Genomic DNA, 27,131 nt, shown 5'->3' with positions numbered 1-27,131 from the left:
GGTATCCGAAGACTGAGCTGGTGCTCCAAAGTCGGTCCATTCTCTTCCTCATGAGTCCTTCAGGACTCCACAGCAAATCTGTCCAAGCCTAGTGTTGTGCATTTGATCTCATCATTCTGAGGAACATACACTTTACTTCAGTGGTTATAATGACACCATGGCTTTGGTATGTGAGGCTTTGAATTGAATAAATGAATGATGTTTGTGAATTTTGAAACTAACAATTTAGTAGCACTTAAATGGCACTTACGTATAGCACTTTGTAGTTTTGCTTTATTTTTGAAGAAATTGTACTTTCTTAATTGTTGTTGTTCTGGGTTTTTACCTTCGGGATTGAATGCACTTATTGTAAGTCGCTTTGAAAGCGTCAGGTAAATGAAAAATTAAAATGTAATGTAAAAATGTGATGCCAATACATCAATTATGAACTCATTATTATTGTGTCTGTCTTTATGATACAATGGCGGGGTCAAAAGGGAAAGTGGAAACAAATTGGGCAGAGGGTTGTGATGTGATTGTGCTTGTGTTACTAGTAGGGACAACATTTAACACGTAAAATATAGACAACATTTTATTCTTTTTTATTTATAATTACATATTTATCACAGTGCTGGGTTTCAGACGATTTCTTTTTTGCAAACAAACGTGCAATAAAGTCCAAAGTCCACAACATGTGAGGGAGGGGGGGGGGGGGGGTTACATTGCGTTTCGCTGCCCCTTATATTTCGAATCGCACGCCGAACCCGCGAACCATTTCCTGACTCGGTCACATGGTACGGCCGGCTCGCGAGGCTTTGGACGTCAGCACAAACGTCATCAACACAAGCCTCGAAGCCTCGACACGGGAGGACACATCGCTGGTAACCGGAGAGCCGTGCGTCCATGTGCGCAGTGACTGGGAATTGAGAGTCCTCTGAAATATTAAAATCCGAGCCGTAAAACAGAGCGTTCGCCATGGATCCCGAGCATTTGGTCGAGGCCCTTCGGGGGACGATGGACCCCATCCTGCGGGAGGCCGCGGAGAGGCAGCTGAACGAGGTAAAAGTTGAGACGAGCCTGTAATGGTGAAGGCAGTTGTGGCGCGGTCTCGGCTCGGGCCTGGGCCGTTCACAACATCAAGATGGTGCGATCACGCAGACGGCGCTCCGCTGCCCGTGACCGAGCCGGAGCGAAATTCCGCCACTCGACCCACATAACACCCCCATGTCTCCCAGCCTCACCCCCAACACAACCGCGGGGACGATATCACGAATCCGGCCGCGATAAGAAATAGCGTCGATTCCAGGAACCGACGTCAGTATTCGCCTGAGCCAGCTGTGTAGCTAATGCTAAACAAGCTAACCCTTCTTGTCATGCTCAGGAGGCAATTGTTAGCTCGTCACACGCAGCCTCGGCCGGGTTACGATTAATATCAGAGCTGACACGACACCGTCATTATGTGACCGGTGTCCCGAGAGGTAAAATAAACTGAGTGACCGCGGGGCATGTAGCACTGAGCGTGTCAAATGGAGGCTAGTGATGTGTAGCTTTGTGGCTAACACCAGCTAACGGAGCTACTTGTTGGATGTGCTGCTACATAGCTGCTGCTCACGTGTCACTGTGACAAGCCCCGAAGTGATGCATTTATTTTAAAATACTGAGTAAATTGGCACCAACAACCTTTTCAAAGCTATTATTTGCCTCAGTCCCACCTGATATATGTTTGGTGAGTGAAGTTACTTCGTGAAAAACGTCACAAAATGGAGTTTTAAGTTAGCCGACCTCCATGTGAGCACGTTAGCAATGTTGTGTGCTTACAAAGTTGTTGTCTCTCCTGAACTGCCAGTTCTGCTATACTTAAATAAATTAATCAAATCCATCAGTTAAACCGTTTATAAATAATTGAAATGACCAAGAATAAACTGTTAAAATCACTCTAAAGTAAGTCGTTTAAATGTGCCTGTTTACTGCGTTCGAGGGTAGAGTCACAAATCCCAGATCAAATTCATATTTAGTGTTAATGTTTTACCTTTTTAAAGGTACACTTATTCCGTCTTCTTGGTACTAAGGCAGCCAGATGTTGCGCAACCTGTCACTGGGCAATAAGGCCAAGAATTATATTGATATGAAAATTCACACCAGTCGATATCAATAATTATCAAAAATAAATGTGTCCTCAATTTAAAGGCTGATTCTCAGTGGTTTTAATCTCTTATTTATGAGGGAGAGAATGACAAACTCAATCAATAGCAAAGCATCTTCTTCTAAGGTAGATCAGTTATGTGTTAGACATCCTTGCTGTGCTTTTACATGCATAAGCAATTTATCAATATATATATAAATAACATTTGTTATTACCAGCCCTGACTTTCCAAAGCTGTTCTGTATTATGTTATCCAAGACGGAATCAATGATGTGAGGATCTGTGGGGGGCACATTGCTCTCCTTAACAGGGTCATCATCACTTAGTATGTTCTATTCTATGTTCAACATATACGAACATTCGGCTTAGTAAATCATGACTACCTGTCTAGGTTATGGTGATTTAAGTGAATGCAGGGCTGAGACTTTTAATGGTTATATTTTTTTATGCCTGGATTGTGTTACGTAAGACACATTGTGTTACACAGTCCGATCATAATGCCATGGCCAACAATTTTTACAAAGTAAGGTCTATCTTATTTTTTATATTCAACTTATGTCAGTCATGGTAGATGTTCAGCTCCACCCAAAAACGATTCCTCCGTGGCAGTCTACGGTGTTTTTATTTCCTTTTTCGGAAACTTTTCTTAGTTAACTTCATACATGTGAATGTTTTCTAGCTGGCTCTGAGTAGCAAAAATTCAGTTCTACAAATTTCTCTGCTTCCACTTCATTAGATGCTATCATGGGTCTGAAGATTGCAGGGATTTAAGTGTCCACTTTGGATAACCCTAACAATTGTTTGAATTGTTTGTTGAAATTTGAGAAGTTGCAGTTTCCACAATGTTATTTTATTTGGTTTTAGCTACCAGTCAGTTACTTTCAGTTTGCTTCAGAACCTCTACATTGGTCAGAGGATAAGGCGGGGCTCACGATCGCTGGGTGTCCGGCCCCTCAGCAAGCTTCCAGATTATCAGCCAATCAGAAGAACTTGGGCCCTTAAGGAGGCGTCAGGAGGCCTGGGCTAATATTCACCATTACAGTTAAGAGGCTTGACCGAGGGACTGCATCACAGGAAGTTCACAATAAATAAGAACCTTTTTTCTAACTGTGAATCATGCAGACCTACTCTAGTTTAAAACATAGGGTTGGAATTGAGCATATTGCCACTAACAATGCATCGTTAGTGGTGGCTCTTTTTACGTGAAAAAGGGCCAAATGAATGGAAAATAAGAGTCAACAAAATGCTTAAATCATTATATGCACCTAAAAAATGTGCTTCATTTGTGCTGCAGCCTGGCTCAAAGCACAAACGAATGACATACGGTGATATCCCTACAAAACAAACTGCTCAGTACATCTCATGTCACTTTCCACCTTTGCAATTTCAAAGGCAAACACAAAATGCAATTTTCCTCTCAGGAAAAGAAAATGGTTTTATCTGTAAATCCTTAATCTTATTTAGGTCAGAAAATGTATTGTAATGCCACAGTATTGGCTAAAATGACTTGCAGTATTGTGGATCACAGCTGGGTAATCTGATCATTGTTTTTTATGATAATTGACCATTTTAAACAACTCAATGTGTTTGTTTTTCTCTGATAACTCAAAGTTTTCGAATTGTAATGATAGATTTTGTCTAAAGGAGACTATAGTCCATGTTTTTTTTTTTTACTTGATGTAAAAATGCCAACAATTCCCAAAATATTTCTGAATTTAAAAAAGTTAAAAAAGCACGGTCTGCTTTTTTTGTCAACATTTCTCAATACTGTTTGTAACCGGATTTACTTAAGCTGTTTTTAATTCTGATTTATAGGGTCACACCCAGGTGAACTTTGTGTCCACTCTGCTGCGGGTCACCATGTCTGATCAACTGGATTTGCCTGTCAGGCAAGCAGGTGAGTCTCTACTCCTGTCAACAGTTTTCACCTTCAGCCAAGGGTGATATGAAATATAACTAGATGAAACACATTCATTGTGTTGTAATGTCAGGTTCTCTTTTATAAGAAACACTTGACATAAAGATTCAGTTCTTCTTTCTGCTGGAATGGGACCAGCCAGTCTTCTCAATGAACTGATTTGTCTAATCAGATTTGGGTGAAGGAGGTCTTTAAAAGCTGAGGTGGAGGATGCAAACATGTGCAGGATGTGCCCTAATACATACAGGTTATACCAAAAAGGCAGAAAGTAAAAATATTCTCCCAAACTACCTAAAAGGCGAAGGCACTCATAACAATTTTAACACATTTATTATTGGGATAAAGGTAAACATCTTTTTTTTCCCTCCACCTAGTCTGCTCAGAGTAATATAGTATGTTAGGTCATGTTATTCAGTCCAAGTCCCCCCCATTCTATTGCTACTTGCTGCTTTTTTTTGTGCATCTGACTCCAATTTTGTCAAACTGCATTAGATCAGAAATGGACTTGATATTTGCCATGACCCCAAGCAAAACAGGTCACTTATATAATGGTTTCAGAAAAGATTATTTAGTGATGATGACATGATTCACACTTCTGTTTTTGTGAGGCTGAAGTGTAGGGGACATATGAAGTTGGTTAAATATAGCCTCTGTTGCTTTAAACAAAAATGCCTCTCTGTGGAATTTGTGTCGATAGCAGAAAAAAAAAAAACTAATGGTCTGAATTACAAACTTGAACAAAGTTGTTCCAAAAATGTGCACTGAGAGTATCTGAATCATTGCGTCCGCCTCCTAGTACTAATAGTACTAGGAGCCCCATATTACTAATAACTGTACGAGTAAATTAAGCAGTTCTAGAGCTGGGTGCTTTGGTGCAATAAATCACTTTTCCAGCTGTAGGAAGAATGTCTGACGGTGTTCAGAGTAGAATTGAGGAGCAACTCCTGAGGACGGCCCAGACGCTGTCAGAATATGGTCACAAGTGAAGTATGCACATTGTCTACATTTACTGTATTAGTCATTATCTTGGGCCGGGCTAATTTAGCTTCTATCTCTTAGTGTGTCGCCGTGATGATAGAATATAAATGTGTCCTTAAACTCAGCAAACAAAACACAAAGAATTCTGCAAAGAGCAGTGCTACCAGAACTGTTCATTCTATGTTTTTGTCATTAAATCCTAATACTGACACTAAAGTATGTAGTTTACCATGTTTAGGCCAATTCTATATCATGCATATTATGTTTTCAATAATTTGTCATAAGAGATATATTTTCAACAAATTTCCCTGAATTTAAAGGACAGATTCTCAGGGGATTTCCATTGTTGGGACGTCAGTGTAGTTTGGTGTAATAGGCAGAGGTAGGTGGTTTAATGCTCTGTCAGCATTGATAGGCTAGATTAAAATCGCCTCGCCAGCGGTGTGGACATTTGTGTCAGCAGTCTGACGTCTGCTTCCCAGCCCTCACTCTTCCACTCCCTCCGATGCCTCACTCTGCGAAGCCACACAACTCAGAGTGGGGCCCCACATTGTGCAATGGAACCCAGTTGACACTCTGGGGCCACATTCAAATCTACTGAACTACAAATGGAAAATGTGTTCCTCCGGTTTAGGCTTCACACGGCTCTGAAATCACACACTACTGTGTCGTAATGCAGTCATAATGATGTATATGCAGTCAATTTGATGGTAACAATTTGGTTGTGCACCAACAGAGTTTAGAGAGCTTAATGGGGAGCGCATGGTTTTAAGCTAAGTACAGGAGGAAGGGAGTATTTTTGATCTATCGCACTTAAAACTAATGATAAATGCATAAATTTAATATTTTTCAGATGTTTTAAATATCATGGTCACCGAATGCTTTGCCCAAGTTGACCACAACAAGTTTGGTTTGTGCTCTGAACGTGCCATTAAAAGGCTGACTCATGTGGGACTTTTTATCTTTTTCTATCTAGGTGTGATTTACCTTAAGAACATGATAACCCAGCACTGGAGTGACGGAGAAGTTTCAGCCACAGAGCCACCTGTCAATAACATCCCTGACGAAGACAGGCAGTTCATTCGAGACAGCATCGTAGAGGCCATCATCCACTCCCCAGAGCGCATCAGGTAAACGCTCACCTTGTAGACTGGGTTGAGTGAGAGGAGGTCAGGAGATTTTATTGTCCATCCATGTTCCCTCCTGAGCCCCTGTTCATCCTTCCCTTTTGAACTCGTCAGGGTCCAGTTGACAACATGTATCCACCACATGATCAAGCACGACTACCCCGGCAAGTGGACGGCCATCGTGGACAAGATCGGCTTCTACCTGCAGTCAGACAACAGTGCAGGGTGGCTGGGCATCTTGCTCTGCCTTTACCAGCTTGTCAAAAACTACGAGTACGACATTTCTCAGTCTTAATTTCACATTACATCGTTGGTACATGACATTTGGTTAATGTTGTTCTCTTGTGGCCAATTTGTGAAACAGATATAAGAAACCAGAGGAGCGTCAGCCTCTCGTAGCCGCCATGCACATCTTCATGCCCATGCTGAAAGATCGTTTTATCCAGCTGCTCCCAGACCACTCCAGTGACTCTGTCCTCATACAGAAGCAGATCTTCAAAATCCTCTATGCCCTCTTCCAGGTAACATCACAACACCGAACACCTTCCTCTCAGCTCGGGACCACAAACTGCTCTTTAAGTTTTCATAAGGTCATAGTGAGGTCGAGACCTTGCCATGACCTTACGACAAAGTTGAGCACAGCCCCATCTGAAAAAGTCTAACTACAGTTGAAAAACACCTGCTTTGTTCATTGAAATCTCTTCATTCATAATATCCACCTTTAGGCATAATCTAATTACATTATGATTTGGGATTTTATATAACACTAACTCTTGGTTTGTCTCCCCAGTACAATCTTCCCCTGGAACTCATCAACAGACAAAACCTGACGGAATGGATGGAGATCCTGAAAGCAGTAGTTGATAGAGACGTTCCTCCGGTAAGGAGACAATTTTAATTCATTCTACCTAATATTATCCGTCACTCCTGACATTGTTCGGTTTCGGAGATGCACACATTAAATTCTTCCGCAAGCGGACTGTGCTGACGTGGTCCTTGGTCTGTACAGGAAACAATGCAGGTAGATGAAGATGAGCGGCCTGAGCTGCCATGGTGGAAGTGTAAGAAGTGGGCCCTTCACATCTTGGCTCGCCTATTCGAGAGGTAATCGTCTAACGATTCGTAGCTTTTTTTAAATAATTCCTGCTAATGTTTCAACAATAACAACTGTATCCTGCATTCAGGTATGGAAGCCCAGGCAACACAACCAAAGAGTACGGAGAGTTTGCTGAACTTTTCCTCAAGGAATATGCAGTTCCTGCACAACAGGTGAGGACTTCAGAAGATGTCATGTTGGAATGAACTGTTTATTTTGAATGCACATAGTGAATTTCTTTACGCGTTTGTCTAGGTGCTGCTGAAAGTCTTATACCAGTATAAGGAAAAGCAATATGTGGCTCCCAGAGTACTCCAACAGACACTCAACTATATCAACCAGGGCATAGCACACGCTCTGACCTGGAAAAACCTCAAACCACACATCCAGGTAATACAGCATGTTCAATCCAGGAAGTGTTTTACAATTCTGCAAATGAAAAGTCTTGCATGTTTGCTGTGCAGAAAAAAATTGTTCAAGTGATTGGTGCTTTACCATAATACTTCTACAATGAATATTCATACAGTTTCAACCAAAAATTGATAGGTTCAAGAACGTTGGACAAAAGAACACATTAAAAACAAATAGTGTACACACCACTTCCTGTTTGTGACCTCTTAATTTTGTTTTTCAGGGCATCATCCAGGATGTGGTTTTCCCACTCATGTGTTACACAGATAGTGATGAGGAACTGTGGCAGGAGGATCCATACGAGTACATCCGCATGAAATTTGGTAAGCAGAGAAAGTCAGTGCCTGTAAACCAAAAGTAATTTGGTTCATCAGTGAGAACTAACAATTACTCTCAATCTCTGCTGTCCCCTTTAGATGTGTTCGAGGACTTCATTTCCCCAACGACAGCAGCCCAGACACTCCTGTTCACTGCCTGCAACAAGAGGAAAGAGGTGAGCTGAAATAAGTTGGTAAGAGACATTTCCCTCAACTAATGAAGGCTGAATATTGATCACATTTTTTGCTTGTCTCTGTTTAGGTTCTGCAAAAGACAATGGGCTACTGCTACCAGATCCTCACTGATCCCGCCTCTGACCCCAGGAAAAAGGATGGTGCCCTCCATATGATAGGCTCCTTGGCTGAAATCCTGCTGAAGGTAACCAGCTCTTAAAAGACACATTTACACTGTTTAACAGTTTCTCTATGCTACACATTCTTGCTGAGCGAAGCAGATGTTGAGCATTTGTAACGTATTGCAGCAAACAGGACTTTCATCGCACAGTGCCCTTTATTGTGTCAACCCTTGTGAGCGTTCATTTGTAAATAATGGTCAAAGTGCCTAAAGAGATGATTGTGAAGAAGTCGTTTTAGCTGTGGACAATTGGAGATGATGAAAACGAGTTTGCCTACTTAGGTGTGGTTTGACACACGTTTAATTATCTATTAACCAAAAATTCAATACTGATGCTTTGAAGTGTTCAAAATGATGTGCCCGCTTTTGATTTGAAAAGCATCTTTCTAGAAATGATCAAAAATGCAATAGATGGACTTTCGGTAAAAGATGAAAATGCAAAACATATGGGGTAAATGATGTAGAGTGTGTTTGACTGTCTCGTGTAATTTGACAGTTTTATTTCTTTCACACAGAAAAAAATATATAAAGACCAGATGGAGTTCATGCTCCAGAATCATGTCTTCCCCCTGTTTCGCAATGAACTGGGCTACATGCGAGCCAGAGTAAGTACAATTTCCCAACAGCCAGAATAAAGTGGCTTTATAATAACACAAACTTGTAATATTAGTTTAGTTTATGATCTTTAATTTGTCCTGCCACATTTTTCTCAACCCGTCTGTTTTCACAGGCCTGCTGGGTGCTCCATTACTTCTGTGAGGTGAAGTTCAAAAGTGACCAGAACCTGCAGACGGCTCTGGAGTTGACCCGTCTCTGTCTAATCAATGACAACGAGATGCCGGTCAAGGTGGAGGCAGCTATTGCGCTGCAGGTCCTCATCAGCAACCAGGAGAAAGGTGAGAAAGCACGGTCATACAGCTCATAGTTTTTTACCTGCACTACATACAATGATTTTCCTTTTTATAAAGTGTAATCCAGTAGTTTAGATAATAAATGTCCGACTAAACCATGCATGGTTTTCTTCAGCCAAAGAATACATCGTCCCCTTCATCCGGCCAGTGATGCAGGCACTCCTGCACATTGTCAGGGAGACGGAGAACGATGATCTCACCAATGTCATACAGAAGATGATCTGTGAATACAGTGAGGAGGTCACTCCAATTGCAGTGGAGATGACACAGCACTTGGTGAGTACAATCATTATACAGCCACCAAGCACTTTATTAGGAATTAGAATCAGAAATGTGATGCCAGTGACTTTGACTGTGGCAGTTGGTACCGGATGGACTGGTTAGATTATCTCTGAAAGGGCCGATCTTGGAGTTTCACACACTGGAGTCTCCAGGTTTTATTCAGAGTATTGCCATTTATTAAAAAAAAGAAGAAAAAAAAGTGAGGTCTGAGTAGAAAGGACAGACTTGTTGGAGCTGACACAAGATACGGTTACTTGTGTAACCCCACTTTACAATTGGGATGAGCAGAAACACATCTCAGAATGAACCACAAGTTAAACCCTGAAATTGATGACGACAGCAGACTATGAGATTAAGTTTCACTCCTCTCAGCCAAGAACAGAAATCTGAGGCTTCTGTTGGCACAGACTCACAAACCGTGAACAGTTGAAGACATGAGAACGTAACCTGGACTGATATCTGGATTTCTGCAGCATGAATCCAAGGACACAACCTGGGTTGTACCAAACAATCATGGTTTGAATGCTACAGTCTGAGCATTGCTTCTGACAATGTGTATCCATGTATGGCCACAATTTACCATCTTCTAATGGAGACTAACTGCATAATAATGCACCATGTCACTAAGCATAAGTTGTCTGAAACAGGATAGAATGAGAGATAGGCTGCATGTTTGTGCAGCTGACAAAGGGAGGCCTCAATGCGGAGTGGCCAACATGGCTGTTTTGAACGAGAACTGCAATCCTACTTACTTACAAGACTGAGTACAGTCAGCAGAAATGAGTCACTCTATGACTAATCCAAACAATCACACAAATGGCTACAGTTTAGGTTCCAGGATGTCATGCTTAATGGTGAAATATCGTGATATTACAATCCAGAGACGCAATCGTAATATTCTCTGTTCACTCTTCGACAGGCAATGACGTTCAACCAGGTGATTCAGACGGGGCCTGATGAGGAAGGAGGAGATGACAAGGCAGTGACCGCTATGGGCATCCTCAACACCATTGACACATTGCTAAGTGTGGTGGAAGACCATAAAGAGGTTAGCATCGCATTTGCTAAGCATGCTGCCCCCACACACACACACACTCCCTCTCACTCTTCTGGCTGAAAGCTCATCTCAGGGCCACTTCCTCTGCAGAAGCAGCTCTGGTCTGTTGTAGTGTTCTTGCAACACACTCGAGCCACCCACTTACTGCCGGGAACACTCTCTGTTCTCTCCATGTCCAATGACTCAATGATGCTGAAGCAGGCACTAGAAAGAGAAAGAGCACCCTGCCACCATGTTTGCTGAAACATGGGACTGCTGCTACTTGAAGCCAAGAATTCGATTTGCTTTACACTGAGGATTTTCCACTGTATACAGGTTTCATTCATCTTTGTTACTCACATTATTACAAAGAACTGGAATTACTCCAATCTGTTTTTATCGGGTGAAATCACAGGACTGATGCATGAAAGAACATTCAACTCAAAATAATTACTTTTTTAAGGTTGTTCCACACCTCAACACTGATTAACATTGATTTTAGAACCAGAATGGATGATGAATGGAATCAGTCAATAAAAGATTCTATCCTGAAATGAAAAATCTTTTTCATTTAGTTATATAAAGTAGGAATATTTTAAGTATTCTGTTGAAATATCATTTTAACACTGGGATAAAATTCTTTTTTCTGAAACATTTAAGATTTTTCTTGTACTTTGTTTTTAATAAGTGCTCCACAAACCAGACTGTCACAATCTAAGCAATGTGTGCCCAAATGTTTCATTTACTACATGTGTCAATCAAGTGCCTGGTATTGGAAGATACATAATATTTGTATTATTCACAACATGCTGTTGCTCACAGATGAAACTTTGTACAACTTTATCTCATAATGATTGAAATCCTCATTTCTTTTGAATCCCTGTGTTCTTTCAGATCACCCAGCAACTAGAGGGCATCTGCTTGCAGGTGATTGGCACTGTGCTGCAGCAACATGTACTGGGTAAGCAGGACTGGTTCCACTGGTTTTTCCACATTCTACCTGCATGTAACATTAAAGCTCTCTCTGTCTACCTGTATTAGACGAGACATCAATAATAAACTATATTTACCCAGTGTCTCACTTTTTTTCTCAGAGTTTTATGAGGAGATCCTGTCCTTGGCTCACAGCCTGACCTGCCAGCAGGTGTCGCCACAGATGTGGCAGCTCCTCCCACTGGTGTACGAAGTCTTCCAGCAGGATGGATTTGACTACTTCACAGGTACTGGCCCAGGACACTTCACAGGTACTGGCATTCACACAATCTCCATGTTCTTCTATGAGGGAATAATGACTTTCTGTTTTAGATATGATGCCCCTCCTTCACAACTATGTGACAATTGACACAGACACCCTCCTATCCGACACCAAATACCTGGAGATTATGTACAGCATGTGCAAGAAGGTAAAGTGCAGGACTAGTGAACACGTAGTGTAAGAGATATAACTCTGCCCATCAGAGATCAGTTGTTGTGAGGCTTACCTTTGCTTGTCACTTCACACAGGTCCTGACAGGTGATCCAGGTGAGGATCCAGAGTGCCATGCTGCAAAGCTGTTGGAAGTGATCATCCTGCAGTGCAAAGGGCGTGGCATTGATCAGGTCAGTGTCTAATGAACATAATCCAATTATTAGCTCAGAGTACTGAACTGGAGAGAGAATTACACACGCTCTAAACATGCGTCTGCAGGATGTACAACGACATCCATTTGGCTAGGAGTTTAAAATAATGTCTTTTGTACGTAATTTTAATATAAGTTTGTTGTAATTGGTTTCCTTTTATTAAAGGAATAAGTTGATGTTGCAGGTTGTTCCCTTGTTTGTGACTGCTGCACTGGAGCGTTTGACGCGGGAGGTGAAAACCAGCGAGCTGAGGACCATGTGCCTGCAGGTGGCCATCGCAGCACTTTATTACAGCCCCCCTCTTCTCCTCAACACCCTGGAGAACCTGCGCTTTCCCAACAACACTGAGCCAATCACTAACCACTTCATAACCCAGTGGCTCAAAGATGTCGACTGCTTCCTTGGGTGAGAGAACTGTATTAACCTGTTAAATATTAACCTTCCTTAGTCTCAGGACAAAAGTCTTAGGCCTAATTTGAACAGGAGACAAATTATCTTTCTAAACTATTGTCATCCTCCTCAGCAATTTAGCGGCTGTTATTTTGGGAAGCCCTATTAAATCCTGTTCTTCCACGTTTTCCTCTCACAGCCTCCATGACAGGAAGATGTGCATTCTCGGGCTTTGTGCCCTCATCGACCTCGACCACAGACCTCAGGCTATCAACCAGGTGGCTGGTCAGCTTCTTCCAGCAGCCATCCTACTGTTCAGTGGCCTCAAGAGGGCATATGCCTGTCGAGCAGAGCATGAGAATGACGAGGACGATGATGATGAAAATGGGGAGGAAGAGGACGACAATGGTAAGGCCCAGATCTTTTTATTAAGTGTTTCATATCCCATATCTGCAAGGTGAGTTAAGGTGTTAACATGACTCTGAATGCAGCGGAGCTGGGCAGTGACGAAGATGATATTGACGAGGAGGGTCAGGAGTACCTGGAGATGCTGGCGAAGCAGGCGGGAGAGGACGGAGACGATGAAGACTGGGAGGAGGATGATGCTGAGGAGACGGCACTTGAAGGCTACAATACAGCTGTAGATGATGAAGACAACTTGGTGGACGAGTATCAGATCTTCAAAGCCATACTACAAAGTAAGGCAACCAGGACGTGTTATATGAAAGCTTGTGGGAATCAGTTTGTGTCCATGTTGTACATCAATCACTAATCTGCCTTTTGTGATGCAGATATCCAGAGCCGTGACCCAGCGTGGTACCAGGCACTTACACAAGCCCTTGATGAGGAGCAGGGCAAACAGCTTCAGGACATTGGCACACTCGCAGATCAGAGACGGGCAGCACATGGTGAGAACCAGCTGAGACGCTCACATTTTCAATGAAAACCTGACGTGGTTTTTCTGTCTGACACAATAAAGCAACTTTTTACATCGTACCATTTCTTGTTTTTTGTTATTTATACGGACTCTCCGTTGACAAAATTATCTTTAATGACTTTTTATCCATATACTGGCCTGGAATAAGCACAGCACTACAATATTCATAGCCTGGACCATAGACTGAACACAAAGACGACACGATGGCTCACAAACCTGTAGTTAAAGCATCTAAATCGCTGGCTTCACAGTTTGGTATAAACCCTGAATCCGTTTTCACATATGTGACATGGAATAAACAAACTAAAGTCGAAATACACATTTTTCTCAAAAATGGCTCAGTCGTATGTAGTTCGTATCACCCTGATGTATGTTACACTGTCCATGTCTCTGGTAACTGGTTTTAATAAGTTAGTGTGAAACGTCATGATTGATCAAGCGCATTTGTTGGTGGAACCTCGCTACAGTGGCCCCATCCTGTCTATGGTCTCTACTGAATCAAGTTTGTTAAACATAATACTTTATATTCATTATTAGGAATTTTATTGTAATCATAATTCAATAAGAGCCAATATACTGGATCATTCTGCTTGTTTGACCTGAAAATGTTAGAGAACGCCTCATCACCTGAGCTAAGGGTGAACAAATTAAAAGCATGAACTATATTTTAGGGCTTTAGTATTTTATACAGATTTTCAATTTAACAGGATAAAAACATTCACAATCCAAATCTCCTGTGGTATGCACTGGACAATTATGAAAAGAGAAAAACAAATCTTTGCTAATGAAATCAGTCTTTAACCAATGGCTGTTAAAATGAAAATGTTTAGGAGGTGTTCAAGCACAAGCTGTGTAGTATATGAACAGTGAGAAAGATAACTGTCTGTTTGTGATGTTTAAAGTTCTCTTGCTTATCGTCTACTTTCAGAATCCAAGATGATCGAGAAACACGGCGGGTACAAGTTCACGCCGCCAGTGGTGCCATCTACTTTCAACTTTGGAGGCACTGCTCCAGGAATGAATTGAGTCCTCCGTTCTACTTTTTATTACTCTGTGACTGATTGTAGTGAAGTGAAAAAAAGCTTGTGTTGTTCCCTTAAGTAGTGGTTCCAGAACTGGTTCTTCTCAGTCATTCTTCAATCTGTCAAATGGGGAAATAGCACCAGAAGATGTGGGAAAGCAACCAAAATGCAACCAATGGCTGGGGAAAACAAACCAAGAACTTGAGCACGATGCAAGAGAAGAAGCTCTGAACAACGTTGTCTTCTGGAGCCCAGTGTGGAAGGGATGTCACGACGGCAACTCTTTTTTTGTTTTTTTTCCCACTTAAACAAAATTGGGGGATTAACAGTTTAGAAATTGATAATGGGACTTAATATTTCATTATCACTGTTGTGGCCATACGGCCGTGATAAGATTATACCTCTGGTAGTGGTGATATCTACGTTATTTTCTGCATAAACACTCATGTTTATGTACATACAAGCCAAGGTTATTGATTTTTCAGGTAGCCTTGAAAAACAACCAGAGGCATTTGTAAGGTGTCAGCAGCTGTATTCATATGTAGCATATTGGATACTTCTTAGCACTATGTGATGCCTGATCTCTGTAAATTAATGACTAGCACTTTCATATTGTTCAGGTCTCCTAGCCTTCTGTATCAGACTGCAAATTTTTTTAATTGAAGACTATTTAAAATGAAAACCGCTGTAACTTTGTTACCCAGCAAGCGACTTCTCTAATGTCTGGTTGTCACGCATCTGCTTACACAGTGGATCAGTGGGCAACTCGGAAACATTGATTCAAGGGGGGGGGGGAGGAGAATGCTCTTGGTGTTCGCTTTGCTTACAGGATGTGTTTGTGAGCACTGAAAGTACAGTTGGATACATCATTTGAAGCATGTACAATTGGACTCATCGTGAAGGTCTCAAGCTTTTGGTTGGTGTATGGATGACCCATCTATATATACAACAACATATTAAAAAAAGCTAAGGGAATTCATGACCGTGTGTGTTTCCTTATACATGCACATTTCTGTCCACCAGAGGGCTCTGCTCTCCTGTGAGCACAGAATCACCACACGTGTACTCGTCAGTTCATACAGGCCTGGTTTGAAACACTGCCCCCTACAGAGCCTCCGTAACTAAGACAGTGGCCTGAAACCTGTGGAATCCATTAAGTGAGACATGAATGATGATACTGCATAAAGCAGTTTATAATCCAGTCTTAGTTATGGACTTAGACTCTAGGAAGGCTCCAGGATTAACTGAAAATGTATCTTCATTATTATTTTTTATACTAAAATATACTTTAATTCAAGTGTTTAATCACATTAACACACAAGCGAGGTTTGTAATGTGCATATTAAATATTGAGGAGGACCTTTTCAGCCAAATAAATGTTTCTGTTGTGCCTCAAGTATTTGGCCTTGTATTTACAGGTATGGGTGTGCACACTATTTAGTTAGCGCCTATCAAACACTGCTGGCTGTGCTCACAAAGGAATACACTTGTTTAATAAATGTGTATCCCCTGCCCCTCCCAGCAACTTTTGCTATAGGAAAGAATTCACGGTCACAGATGAAATGTGAAATATTCACAAAATCAAACCCTTGATGGTTAATGACCATCTGAGCTTTACTTTGCAGGCGTCTTCAACGACATCATAACCAGTCTGACAGTGTTAAATACAACAGAGGAAAATGTCTACTCCCTCTCTTTATCCTCTGTCTCCCTGTTTGCTCCTCTCTCCATCTCCTCTCCCCCTAGTTTCTGTCCTTTCAACCTAACTGGTCGAGTTCGATGCCAGAGTCTCCACCACTGTGTAAAGTGCCTAAAGATAATGTGTGTTGTGGTTTGGCACTATCCAAATAAAACTGGATTGAATTGACCCCAATCATTGCAGCTCTGCTACTTTTAACTATTTATATACTGTATCTTACTAAACATATCAAATGGATAAGGTGGAGAATATAAAATACTCTTCAAAGCAAGTGGGTTTATATATGGTTATCAGCAGCGAATGCACTTGGAATATCAATGGTAAAGGTATTTATTCGGCACACTGGTTTATTTTAGACATATCACTTTATAATAAGTGATGAATCAAACTAAGTATCTTGAATGTACCTGATCAGATGGAGCTAATCGAACCAATGTATAAGAATTCTGTTTTATTTTTCTGTTATTGTAAATGGAACATTTGGAGTGTTGGACCAACAATGTGAAACTTAAACCAAGATGGGTATTTTTAAAACTGTTTTCCTGACGCACACTAATCAAATGGATTGATGACAAATTGTAATATCTTATTTTAAATCAGAAAACGTAGAGTATACATTTTGGGGCTAAGATCCCCTCATGTTCATTAACAGCCAGCACGAGTACTTTAGTCTTATAACGTGAAGTATGGTTTATTGGACTTTTAAACATTAGGTGGCGCTGTCAACACACTTCTCCACCCTGTCAGTCGTTTATGAGGGGCGGACATTTGAAAAGCACACTCCACCACAGACACACACTCTCACGCGCACTCAGCCCAGATCCTGTCCCTGCTGAAGATGTGGCTGCGAGAGGAGCTGTTGAAGTCCATATGGCACGCGTTCACTGCGCTGGACGTGGACAGTCGAGGGAAGGTTTCCAAGTCTCAGTTAAAGGTCAGTTTCACTTGTGTTTTTATTTATTCCTCAGACTCTGCTGAGAATAAACTCAAGTTTCGGTGAAACATCAGGAAGTTTTGCGACATCTGTCCCCAGCATTGAGGCTGACGTCACAAGTCCCTCAACCATCACCTTTCACTAAAGGGATAGTTCACCTAAAAACAGAAAATTCACCATCTACTCACCACTCTATAGATGGAGGAGAGTGCTGCAGCCGAATCCAATACTATTGAAGTAAATGGTGATCGATTCTTAAAACTAAACAGAAAATGTGTCCATCCTTTCCTTTAATCATCCTTCTCGGAACAGATTAGTGGGTAGATCACAGACACTGAGGCCAAGAAAATGGTGTACATGAAGCCGGTTCAAGTCAAATCTGAATGTCGAGGCTAACGGACACTTTGCTGACACCAAAGAGCCACATTGTTTTTCCTATGTTGTTTCTTTATTACATCAGTCACCATTTACTTCGAATGGATTGGATTTGGCTGCAACACTGTTTACCCCTGAGAATCCAAAAGTGTTTTGTTGCCTCAAACACCTCACCCACACCTCCTTTGGCATAGTGCTGAATAGAAAGTGAGAGAATTTTCATTTTGGGGCGAACTATCCCTTTAACCACAATTTACTATATTTTACATTTAACAAATAATAGAAAGTAAATATATTATTTATGAAACGTGAAATAATTTGATTTGATTTGAAGCAGGGCCGTGCAGAGACCTTTAGAGGGGCAGGTGCCCAATGTTTTGAATTGGGGACATGGAAAACGATTTGAAAGGTTCAGTGAGTAAGGTTTCAGTGAGGAGATCTATCGGAAGATATTGAATATAAATGAATGCTACTGATGTTCTCACTAGTGTGTTTCATCTAAATTGTAGAAATGTTTTCTTTGCCCTAGAATAGGCCCTATACATTTCAATACTTTATATTTAGATTGGGTCGGGAGTGGTACCTCTGTACGCTACACCTTTTTTAAAGTAGCCCAGACTGGACAAACAAATCCCCTTTTGAGATGATGACCACTGGAGGCTACCACAGGTTCTCTTTCATGTTTGGAAGGTGAGGGGTATTCAGCTGCAACATGCAACTTCACCACTAGAAGTCACTAAATTCTACACGCTGAACCTTTAATTTGAGCTTATGCCTTCTGTCTTTGTGTGTTTAACACTCAAGAAAATGGGTGGTGGTGTTTTTTGACGGCTCGTGTCTGTGTGCTCAGCCTGACAAAGACTCAAGAATCCTGTATTGTCTCCATCCCTCACCCATCCTCTGTCAGAATATGAGACAGAGTGACCAGGAGAACTCTAAAAGTCAATATTTGAGGAGATTGATCTTTGGCTTTTCTATGATGGGCCAATTTAAGAAAACTATCCACCATCTCCATGTGCCACGTTAGAGGAAACTTGCAAGGGGATGTTCTGGTCCTCGCTGACGCGTCTTTAGAAAGTACCTTTAGTCTAAGGAATGAAAGTTCATCTGTAACGCTTGACCAGTAATGCTTGTCGTAGATTGTAGTTTCATAAAGAAGAGAGGCGGTGGACTAGTGGCAGAAACTTGGACTATGGGCAGAAAAGGTCTCTGGTTCGTCTCTGGTTCGACTCCACGGAGAAACAACAAAAAGACGAACCTGGATTGATCTGTCCAAAAATCCAAGAGGATTCTCCCTACCCTGTCTAGTGCCCCTGAGCAAGGCACCTTACTCCCCCAACATCTGCTCCCCGGGCGCCGTACATGGTCGCTCACTGCTCAGTGTGTCCTTCACCAGATGGGTCAAAAGCAGAGGTTAAATTTCCCTACCTGCATGAGTGTGCCTCTGCATGTCTGTGCATGTGTTTGGGACAAATAAATGTATCTTAACATGGCAGCCGAAGGGTTTTGGTGGCAAACTCTGAGAACTGCAAGACAAATCTTGACGGTAACTTTCCATTTCATACAGTATGTGTTCATATAGCAGGAATGTGTAACTGTACATTAATGTGTCCTGTGTAAACCCCCCTTGTTTGAAATATTTGTCATCTAATTCTCATATTGTGATTCTTCAGGTGTTGTCTCACAACCTGTGCACAGTGATGAAGATCCCTCACGACCCCGTGTCCCTCGAAGAACATTTTAAAAACGATGACAAAGGGCTTCTGTCCAACCAAGGCTACATGCCGTACCTCAACAGGTTCATACTGGACAAGGTGGGGATGAAGCTGGAAGAGTGGTTTGTGAAACTGTCAATAAACTCAATGTTGGTGGTTAAAGATTTCCATAAACAAGAATGGGACCAAACACATTATAAAAATGGTTAATGGAGGTTTCAGGAAATCGCTAAAAAGTAAAGACAAAGTACAAGTTTCCATCAAACAAGAGCATGAGCAACTTTGATCAAAGAATAAATCAACAACATTACAAATCTAGAGAAGGTGCAGTGGTAAGCAGTGTTCCCTCGACTGGAAGGTTCCTGGTTCAAAAGGTTCCACCAGTCTACATTATGAAGTGTCCTTGGGCAAGATAGAGAACCTCTAATTGTTGCTGGTGGCTTTGCTGACAGGGCATGTCTCAAAGAAGCTTCTATTAGCATGGCTATGGTGTGTGATAAAAAAGTGCTGTGTGTTGAAGCACTTTGAGTGGTTGACTGGAAAAGCACCGTACAAATACAGACAACCAGTGACCAGTTTTGCTCGATAGGAGAGGAAATGAAAAGTTGTGCCCAAAGTAACAAAGTGTTTTCGGGTTTAACTTGTATAACATTGGTTTTGCGTTATTGACATGTGTAGATAAAATGCACCGAATGCTCTGTTAAATATAGGATCCATATCTCTGATAGAGGTTTTGCTGTGGTAGCTCTTTTTACTGCACATCTAATATTCATATTTATTTATTTGACTCATGTTACCAACTTCTCCTCTGCAAACAACAACTACTGCAATTTTGAACGCTTGTGTCCTTTTGTCGTCTTTGGTATTTAGTCTTTTGTTCTTCGCCCTGTGTGCAATGCCCTTGACATGCTGCTGCAACACAATCATTTCCTAATTTGGATCAATAAAGTACATCTATCTATCTATATCTATCTATTTATACAAGCACATGTATGGGAAGCGTTTTAAAACGGACTCTCATGTCAGCTAGGAAACAGCTTTTCCCTCCTCGTTCTCAGGAGCTGTTTTCTTGCTCTCCTCTCGTTGGCTCTGACTTGAATAAAAATGAAGCGTTTCATTAAATCCGGTTTGTAGCTCACATCCTGCAGACTGGGGGGTTCTGAAAGGACACAAACAACGGCCTCCTGCTTAGCATTTGTAAACACGCACACTGCTGGTGGTCTGTGTGACTCTGACGCCGACTGAATGCTGCAGTTTGCTTTTTGTTCTCAGGTGCGGGAGGATTTTGACGTGCAGGATTTCTACAAGATGTGCTGGACCCTGTGTTTCAAGAAAAACATCTGCACCAAACATCTGCTCATCAAACAGGACGATGCTTTCAAAGTCTGGTGCATTTTCAACTTTCTGTCAGAAGACAACTACCCACTGGTCATCATCATTGAAGAGGTGAGAGATGGTCTTACGATGTCCTATTTTTACCAAGCGAGAAACAGTCTTAACGGAAAGCTCAATATTTAACCACCATTACATCACGTCCATCTCCTCAGATTGAGTACTTTCTGCGTAAGGTGCTGGAGGCCATGGGGAGCGAATGGAGTGAGGAGAAGTTTACAGAATACAAGCTGCAGCTGAGCTCGGAGAACTGCCTGACCGCCTGGGAGCTGATCGAACTGGTGGGGCTGGGATACTTCAGCAAGGGCATGAACCAGCAGACCCTGTCCCTGGGCATCAATGAGGTCTACCAGGAGCTCATACTGGATGTGCTCAAACAGGTCTGACCGGATGAAGATCTCTTTCAATGGGATCGATTCTCTCTGAACATTGTGCTGCGACTGCAACAACTTCCTTTCTCTAAAACACAGAAGCCCAGAGTAGAAAGAAAACGGTGCAAGAAATAAGAACAAAATAAGAACCTTTATTAAAATAAGAACCTTTATTAAACAATGACCTTTTAAGTTTAGAATATTTAACATTTAAATATTTAAAAATAGAAAAAAATAATCTTTTAAGTTTAGAATATTCACCAATTTTTTTTCTTTCTATTTTCTGATTTTCAATACGCAATTTGCAATTATTATACATCTTTAATAAGGTGTCCACCAGTAGAACTAAATGTGATTGTAAGCACTGTAAGAGTATTCATAATACAGAAAGATTCAAAGAGATATGTACTTGTTTACATTTTGTAACCGACTCGACAGATCTTTACTGAACAGTGACATTGTCTTGTGAGACAGAGGACTTCTCCCGGTTTCTAGTGGATCATCTGAGTAGTTTAGTTTTCTGATGGCAGAGAGATTCAGTGAGTCGGGTGTCTGTGTTGAACTCCACTCTGTGATTTGAAGGGATACATGATGAAGAAGGGCCACAGGAGGAAGAACTGGACCGAGCGCTGGTTCGTCCTCCGACCCGACTCCCTGTCCTACTTCATCTGTGAGGATCTTCTGGAGCAGAAAGGAAAAATCCCTTTGGACATAAACTGCTGTGTGGAGGTATTTATTTTTAATGTGTAATATATAATGTATCAACTATATGGACTAAATAAACAATTATGATATGATAATAATAACAATACGTTTTTAAAAAGTCCTCTTTTGTTCCTAAATTAATGTTTCACAAGGTTTTTCACATCTGGTATAAAGTGAAGAATGCAGCCGTAATATTTTTCTCTCCCTCAGTCTCTGGCTGATAAAGATGGGAAGAAATGCCATTTCCTCATCAAGTGCTCTGATGTAAGCTTCGAAATCACCGCTTCAGATAAAAAGAAGAAGCAGGAATGGATCCAAGGTATTGATAAGTCATCTTTGAATGTCGCGGTTATGGATCAAACATGTCAGATCGTTGTGGAGGTTTAATCAATCAGTGGTTCTCCTCTGGCTTCGCGGCAGCCATTCAAACGTGCATCCAGCTGCTGAGGCTGGGGCTGTCGTCTCCTCACCGCGAGGCGCGGCTGAGGCGCAGGGAGCTGCGGCAGAAGCAGCACGCTGAGGAGGAGGACCTGAAGGAGAAGATGAAGCGGCTTCAGGTGGCCAACGAGCACAAACAGAGAGAGCTGGAAGCCATGAGGGAGGTACTGCTCCACGTTTAACTCCTACAACTTAAAAAGTGAAGGTTAAAAAACAAGCAGAGAGGAAACATTATGAGGGAGAATGTGTTCCACCAATCAGTGTCCCCAAAGTCCTATTTTGAACTTCTGTAAATATAATGAATTCTTGGTTGCAATGTAATACAACAACATCACAATCGGAAACTTCACAAATATACAAAGATCATAGCTTAAGGATGAGACACTAACTCTAAAACATTCTTAGCTAGAGTGCCACTCAGTAGAGCTCATACCTCCGCCAAGGCCCAACGGGAATAGGAAATATAAATATAGTTAATATAAATACATTAGCTATAGATTATAGTTAATATTTTTTTTTTTTAAATCCAATTTTAATAGTGATGTAATCAAAAATTAAACAAAGCTTAATATGAAATGTGCGATTTGTCTGGAAACCTTGAACATTTTGGATCTAAATGACTACACTTAAGAGGATACCCAAAATTTCTCTCCATCTTGTCTGGATGTTTAAAATAATCCTCAAGGGGGAAAGATATGAGGACTTATCTAACTCACTAAAGACCCGAGGGAGGGGACAACTCCTACAGCCACACAAACACACACACACACACTCTCTCACACTCTCACACAGATAAACACAGGATGCAGCAGAAAGTTGACAAAGAACAAGGAAGTAAAACTTGCTATGCAAAGACATTTTGTATGATTCAGGGACACCTGCATCTATCAGGAGACCACATGTGTGAACTCAGTCGTTTCAGATCTGCAGCACATTATCGGCCTCCTCTCACTTCTCTTTTCCCTCTGCCAGATGGCGTTTTGGTTTAAAACAAATATATTTCCAAGGCGAATTAATGGTTATGCAAAAAGTCACGTGATGTTGTTAAAAAAACTTTTGCCAAACACTCCCGGATGTTACTGATAAATTACATAAAACAATGTCTTGTTTGTTACCAGCCGGGTTACTCCTCCAGGTCAAGCAGAGAAGCAACAACTCTTTCCTCTTTTGTGCTTCACAGAAAATGGAAGAGACTGCAGCTCAAGCAGCGTTAGAGGAGAACAGGAGGAGGAAGTCTCAGTTAGACGTACAGGACCGCCACAGGCTGGACCTGGAGAGAGAGAAAATGGTATCCACTGCACCTCCCACAACTCTGCAGGGTCTTGGTGATAAACTGCAAGTTACGTGGTCTTGTCAAAGGGCCAGAATAGAAATGATGAACTGAAGTTTTTATCTTGTGACGAAGTGGTCAACATAATCAGCCGTCTGTGGTTCTGTCCTTCCAGGAAACAAGCTAAAAATAGTTGTAATCATAGCTCCCATGATGTTGAGTCATCTTCAAGTGTCAGATGCACTGACTATAAACATCCTCATAATTGAATGACTATACTGATAAATGCCTTTGGGAAATAAAATAACATGAAAGTGGAAGTTAGATTCAGGGTGGAATGTTTAGATTTTCTGACTATTAACAGACGTTTGCTCAGTTCCAAGCCCTGCATGTACAGTTGTGTGTAGGAGATGAGTGATAAGTATGTGTGTGTGTGTGTGTGTGTGTGTGTGTGTGCTGCGTGCTGCTCAGGCTCATCAGCAGATGGAGAGGCAAGTGGCGCAGAAGTCCTTTGAACTGGAGCAGTACCTGCAGCGTGTCCGGGAGCTGGAGGACATGTACCACCGGCTGGAGGAGGCCTTAGAGGACGAGAGGCAGGCCAAGCAGGACGAGGAGGCCATGCGAAAACTGCAGGCCAGGTCTAACACGCACACATGCACACAGATTAACACCCATAGGATGTATAGCTTTTTACATGTTCTCTTTTTGTCAGTCTCCTCCTTGAAGTATCCCTGCTGTGTTCCCTCGCAGGCTGCTGGAGGAGGAGGCCGCCAAGAGAGTCGAGCTGGAGCAGATCCACCGCCAGCAGCAGAGGGTGCTGTCTCAGACCGAGGCTGAGAAGCAGGAGCTGGTGGCCGACCAGCAGGCCAAGGAGCGAGAGCTGCGGACAGCCATGCTGCAGCTGGAGAGTCTGGAGAGGGAGCAGCAGGGAGCACTGGAGCAGTATGAGGTCAGGGCTCACCTGGAAGTTTTGAAAGAATCATTGATATGAATCATATTGTCCCTTCAGATCAGAAAGTCTTTTATTAGACTAAAGGCAGTTTTTATGCATCTGGTAACACAACTAACTCAACTTTTCTACACATATTTGTGTAATTTCCCCCCCAAGTTCATTAATGTTTGAAATGTATTAAAGATTACACTGGAATTATTGGTCGAAACAAATATATGTTACCCCACCTGGTTCTGTTTGTGTTACATTTGTACTAAATGTTTTTATTTCTAGTTCCACTCGAGGCTCACATTTATTGAATGGATACGTTTTAGTGTAGCGCATGTATAATACATATGTTTATTTATATTCCAGCAGATCTATAGATTTGTATATATTTTTTAGTAAATAATCAAAATACATAATAATGAATTTGAAAGAGCTGTTTAAGGCTGAAGACTAAGCACTGATTCAGCTCACATGAAACCAACGCTGTTTCGCTCTCATGTACAGGAGGTGTCGAGGAAGCTTAAGGGAGCATCCAACAAGTCAAAGTCTTGGAAAGACAAGGTGGCCAAACATGAGGGGCTGATGCGTCTCATCCAGCCAGGTAGGCGGGGGGGTCTGTGGTTTGTATTAAATTCACAGATGTACAGTTTTGCCGTTACAGAGCGTAGTAAATAGTCCTAATCTTAACTTTATGAAAGTATTTTTGTAAGTGTTATAATTGTCTTAGTATTTGACAATAATTACCGGTGCTAACGATATCTCCACTGAAGTACTGAAGAGGTAACATGTAGTATTAAAGTCTTGAATTGAACATGGGGAACACTGCAGAAACCCTGTATATACACAAGGGGGCAGCACAGTACTTTGGTCCTGTGCTCACTGGGCTGCAGCTCAGGCCGCTCACAGTTCTCTGGTTCACTTCAGACTCATTAACAGTCTCAGTGCATCGGAGCAGCAGTTCGGTCAGTGCACAAATCCAGACCAACTCAAAAATAAAACAAAAGCAGCAAACATACAGGTTTTTTCTTAGTGATTTTGTTTCCACATTTGTTAGAAGATATTGATCCTCTCTCCTGTAACCTGGTGTTTCAGGTGATAAAGCACCTCAGAGAATCACCAACTGGGGTCCAGCATCGTTCACTGACACAGAGCTGGAGATAAGGAAGAAGTCTTGGCAGGAGAGGAAGAACCAGGGGCCTCAGGCTCAGTGAACACTCCCCACGCTCAGGGACTGAAAGTGACAGTGGAGCCCAAACTTTCCCATTCCAGAGCTTCTATAACGTGAACCTACTGAGCCGCGTGATAACTGCAAAATACATGTTTCACTCATTCTTAAAGATTTTTACTTTTAAATGTACAGTTTGGATTAACTACGTTTCATCATTTGGACTTTTTCTAAATTATGTTCAATCAAAAAAAAAAGCATGACCATAGACGTAATAGTGTGACAAAATTATCTTAAATCAAGTTCCACTTAGTTTTCTCTGGGGATGAAGGGTCATGTGATGACATCTCAACTGTCTATCACCATTCATCCACAGATAGAATAGTGAGTTAAGCTAATTTAGTCATGAATGCTTTAACTCTTGTGTTTTTGCTCGGGTCATATTCTTCTTTGGTCATTTTAGTCTGTTCTTGTGTTATTTTTATTTTTCCATATTGTGTGTGCCCGCTCAGAGCAGTGTGGACAAGAGTGAGTTTCTGTCCAAGCTCTACTCCAGTCCACAGTGGTTTATCCCAAACATGTATCATGGCTTCATCAGGTCAGTGTCTGAGGCTGTTTCCAGTTTCCTTATACACAATACTGTTATCCAAAATGAAATCAAAATGCCACCACAGATACCATGAATACAACACATTACAATAGTCCATTTCTTCATTCTGTGACCACAGATACAAAGTGTTCATTTCACAACATAAAAAAAAATGCAAATTGATATATATTTTTTTAAAATACAAGTAATTTAATTCTGTAATCTTTTAAACTATCTGTCCAGACTGCTTCAAAACACAGTGTATTTAAACTGTCATCACTTAACAGTACAAATAAAGCTGACTAATCTTAAAGTTTGTCTACAGGTGAACACATCCATCCAAGAGCAACACTTCCAATAGCTTTTACTGTAAAGAAATACATGTTGTAGATTCTGCAGAACCCTATTGGAGTGAAGTGGAGCAGCTCCTCTCCATCTCAACTCTCCTCCTCCTCTCTTTGAACAAACTTACTGACCTTTGATTCCTCCAGCTGTTCTCTCAGACACCGCTCTGATGAAGGGGAAGAACATCGGGCTGACAACATGTGATGATGTGCTGGATAAGAGCTGTGTGATGTGTTTTTAAAAAGATGCTTTTGTAAAGATGAGTCAGTAGCATTTGTTGAAGCCTTAACTAAGATGACAACAAAAATAAAACATCATCTCTTTTTTACGACAGTAAACGTCTCAGAAGGTCCCATCATTTCATAGAGTGTGTGTGTGCCAGTGAGGACACCTGTTGTGACACGTTCGCCTCCTGGTCATGATGCAGCGTGTCCACCAGGTGGCGCCATAGGAGCGGGATCCTCAGTTTGTTGATCACTGTGCTGGAACTACATGCTCACGGGGGGGGGCTTTCAGCAGCGAAAACCGCACCACCCTGCAAACACCGTCTATATTATCCATGGACTATCTATTTAGGAGCCTCAGTTTGTTTTTCAGCGTGTACCCAGGAGTGTGAGGGATTCATAAGAAGAGCCACGTTGTACAGATGTTGCAGGATCCTCTGGATTTTT

The 27,131-nt window shown here is 41.6% G+C and overlaps 2 protein-coding genes across 3 annotated transcripts; both read left to right on the top strand.

Annotated features, from left to right (window-relative positions):
• Positions 1 to 807: 807 nt before the first annotated feature.
• On the top strand, positions 808 to 15,918 carry ipo7 (importin 7). Of its 2 annotated transcripts, none has more exons than XM_053411060.1 (25): positions 808 to 1,038; positions 3,938 to 4,019; positions 5,995 to 6,148; positions 6,260 to 6,418; positions 6,510 to 6,666; positions 6,936 to 7,025; positions 7,155 to 7,249; positions 7,330 to 7,414; positions 7,497 to 7,631; positions 7,876 to 7,975; positions 8,069 to 8,145; positions 8,232 to 8,348; positions 8,840 to 8,929; positions 9,055 to 9,220; positions 9,351 to 9,511; positions 10,437 to 10,565; positions 11,448 to 11,514; positions 11,648 to 11,773; positions 11,859 to 11,956; positions 12,057 to 12,152; positions 12,358 to 12,578; positions 12,763 to 12,971; positions 13,055 to 13,261; positions 13,355 to 13,471; positions 14,429 to 15,918. In XM_053411060.1, the coding sequence occupies exons 1-25, from the start codon at positions 955 to 957 to the stop codon at positions 14,524 to 14,526; spliced, it is 3,120 nt and encodes a 1,039-aa protein (XP_053267035.1). In that variant the 5' UTR covers positions 808 to 954; the 3' UTR covers positions 14,527 to 15,918. The 2 variants fall into 2 exon arrangements, with proteins under 2 accessions (XP_053267035.1, XP_053266955.1); XM_053410980.1 differs by having other exon boundaries at positions 11,648 to 11,797.
• Positions 15,919 to 16,994: 1,076 nt separating this feature from the next.
• swap70a (switching B cell complex subunit SWAP70a) lies at positions 16,995 to 26,798 on the top strand. The gene is made up of 12 exons (XM_053419595.1): positions 16,995 to 17,155; positions 19,204 to 19,344; positions 20,518 to 20,691; positions 20,793 to 21,017; positions 21,591 to 21,737; positions 21,924 to 22,032; positions 22,134 to 22,315; positions 23,332 to 23,439; positions 23,893 to 24,059; positions 24,172 to 24,370; positions 24,866 to 24,962; positions 25,454 to 26,798. Exons 1-12 carry the CDS (start codon positions 17,060 to 17,062, stop codon positions 25,570 to 25,572), a joined length of 1,764 nt encoding a protein of 587 aa, XP_053275570.1. The 5' UTR covers positions 16,995 to 17,059; the 3' UTR covers positions 25,573 to 26,798.
• Positions 26,799 to 27,131: the final 333 nt, after the last annotated feature.

This window comes from Pleuronectes platessa, chromosome 1, assembly GCF_947347685.1.
Source record: "Pleuronectes platessa chromosome 1, fPlePla1.1, whole genome shotgun sequence".
Taxonomy (NCBI): Eukaryota; Metazoa; Chordata; class Actinopteri; order Pleuronectiformes; family Pleuronectidae; genus Pleuronectes; species Pleuronectes platessa.
The sequence above is the reverse complement of the archived record's forward strand: the minus strand, read 5'-3'. Positions and strand labels throughout refer to the sequence as shown.

What these genes read in the sequence shown, in the direction of transcription:
- swap70a (XM_053419595.1), top strand. Translation starts at nt 17,060, where the DNA reads ATGTGGCTGCGAGAGGAGCTGTTGAAGTCCATATGGCACGCGTTCACT. An exon ending in AGCTGGAAGCCATGAGGGAG is followed by an intron (nt 22,316 to 23,331) that starts GTACTGCTCCAC and finishes TGTGCTTCACAG; the next exon opens with AAAATGGAAGAGACTGCAGC. An exon ending in GAGCACTGGAGCAGTATGAG is followed by an intron (nt 24,371 to 24,865) that starts GTCAGGGCTCAC and finishes TCTCATGTACAG; the next exon opens with GAGGTGTCGAGGAAGCTTAA.
- ipo7 (XM_053410980.1), top strand. Translation starts at nt 955, where the DNA reads ATGGATCCCGAGCATTTGGTCGAGGCCCTTCGGGGGACGATGGACCCC. An exon ending in ACCTCAAACCACACATCCAG is followed by an intron (nt 7,632 to 7,875) that starts GTAATACAGCAT and finishes TTTGTTTTTCAG; the next exon opens with GGCATCATCCAGGATGTGGT. An exon ending in TGGCCCAGGACACTTCACAG is followed by an intron (nt 11,798 to 11,858) that starts GTACTGGCATTC and finishes TTTCTGTTTTAG; the next exon opens with ATATGATGCCCCTCCTTCAC.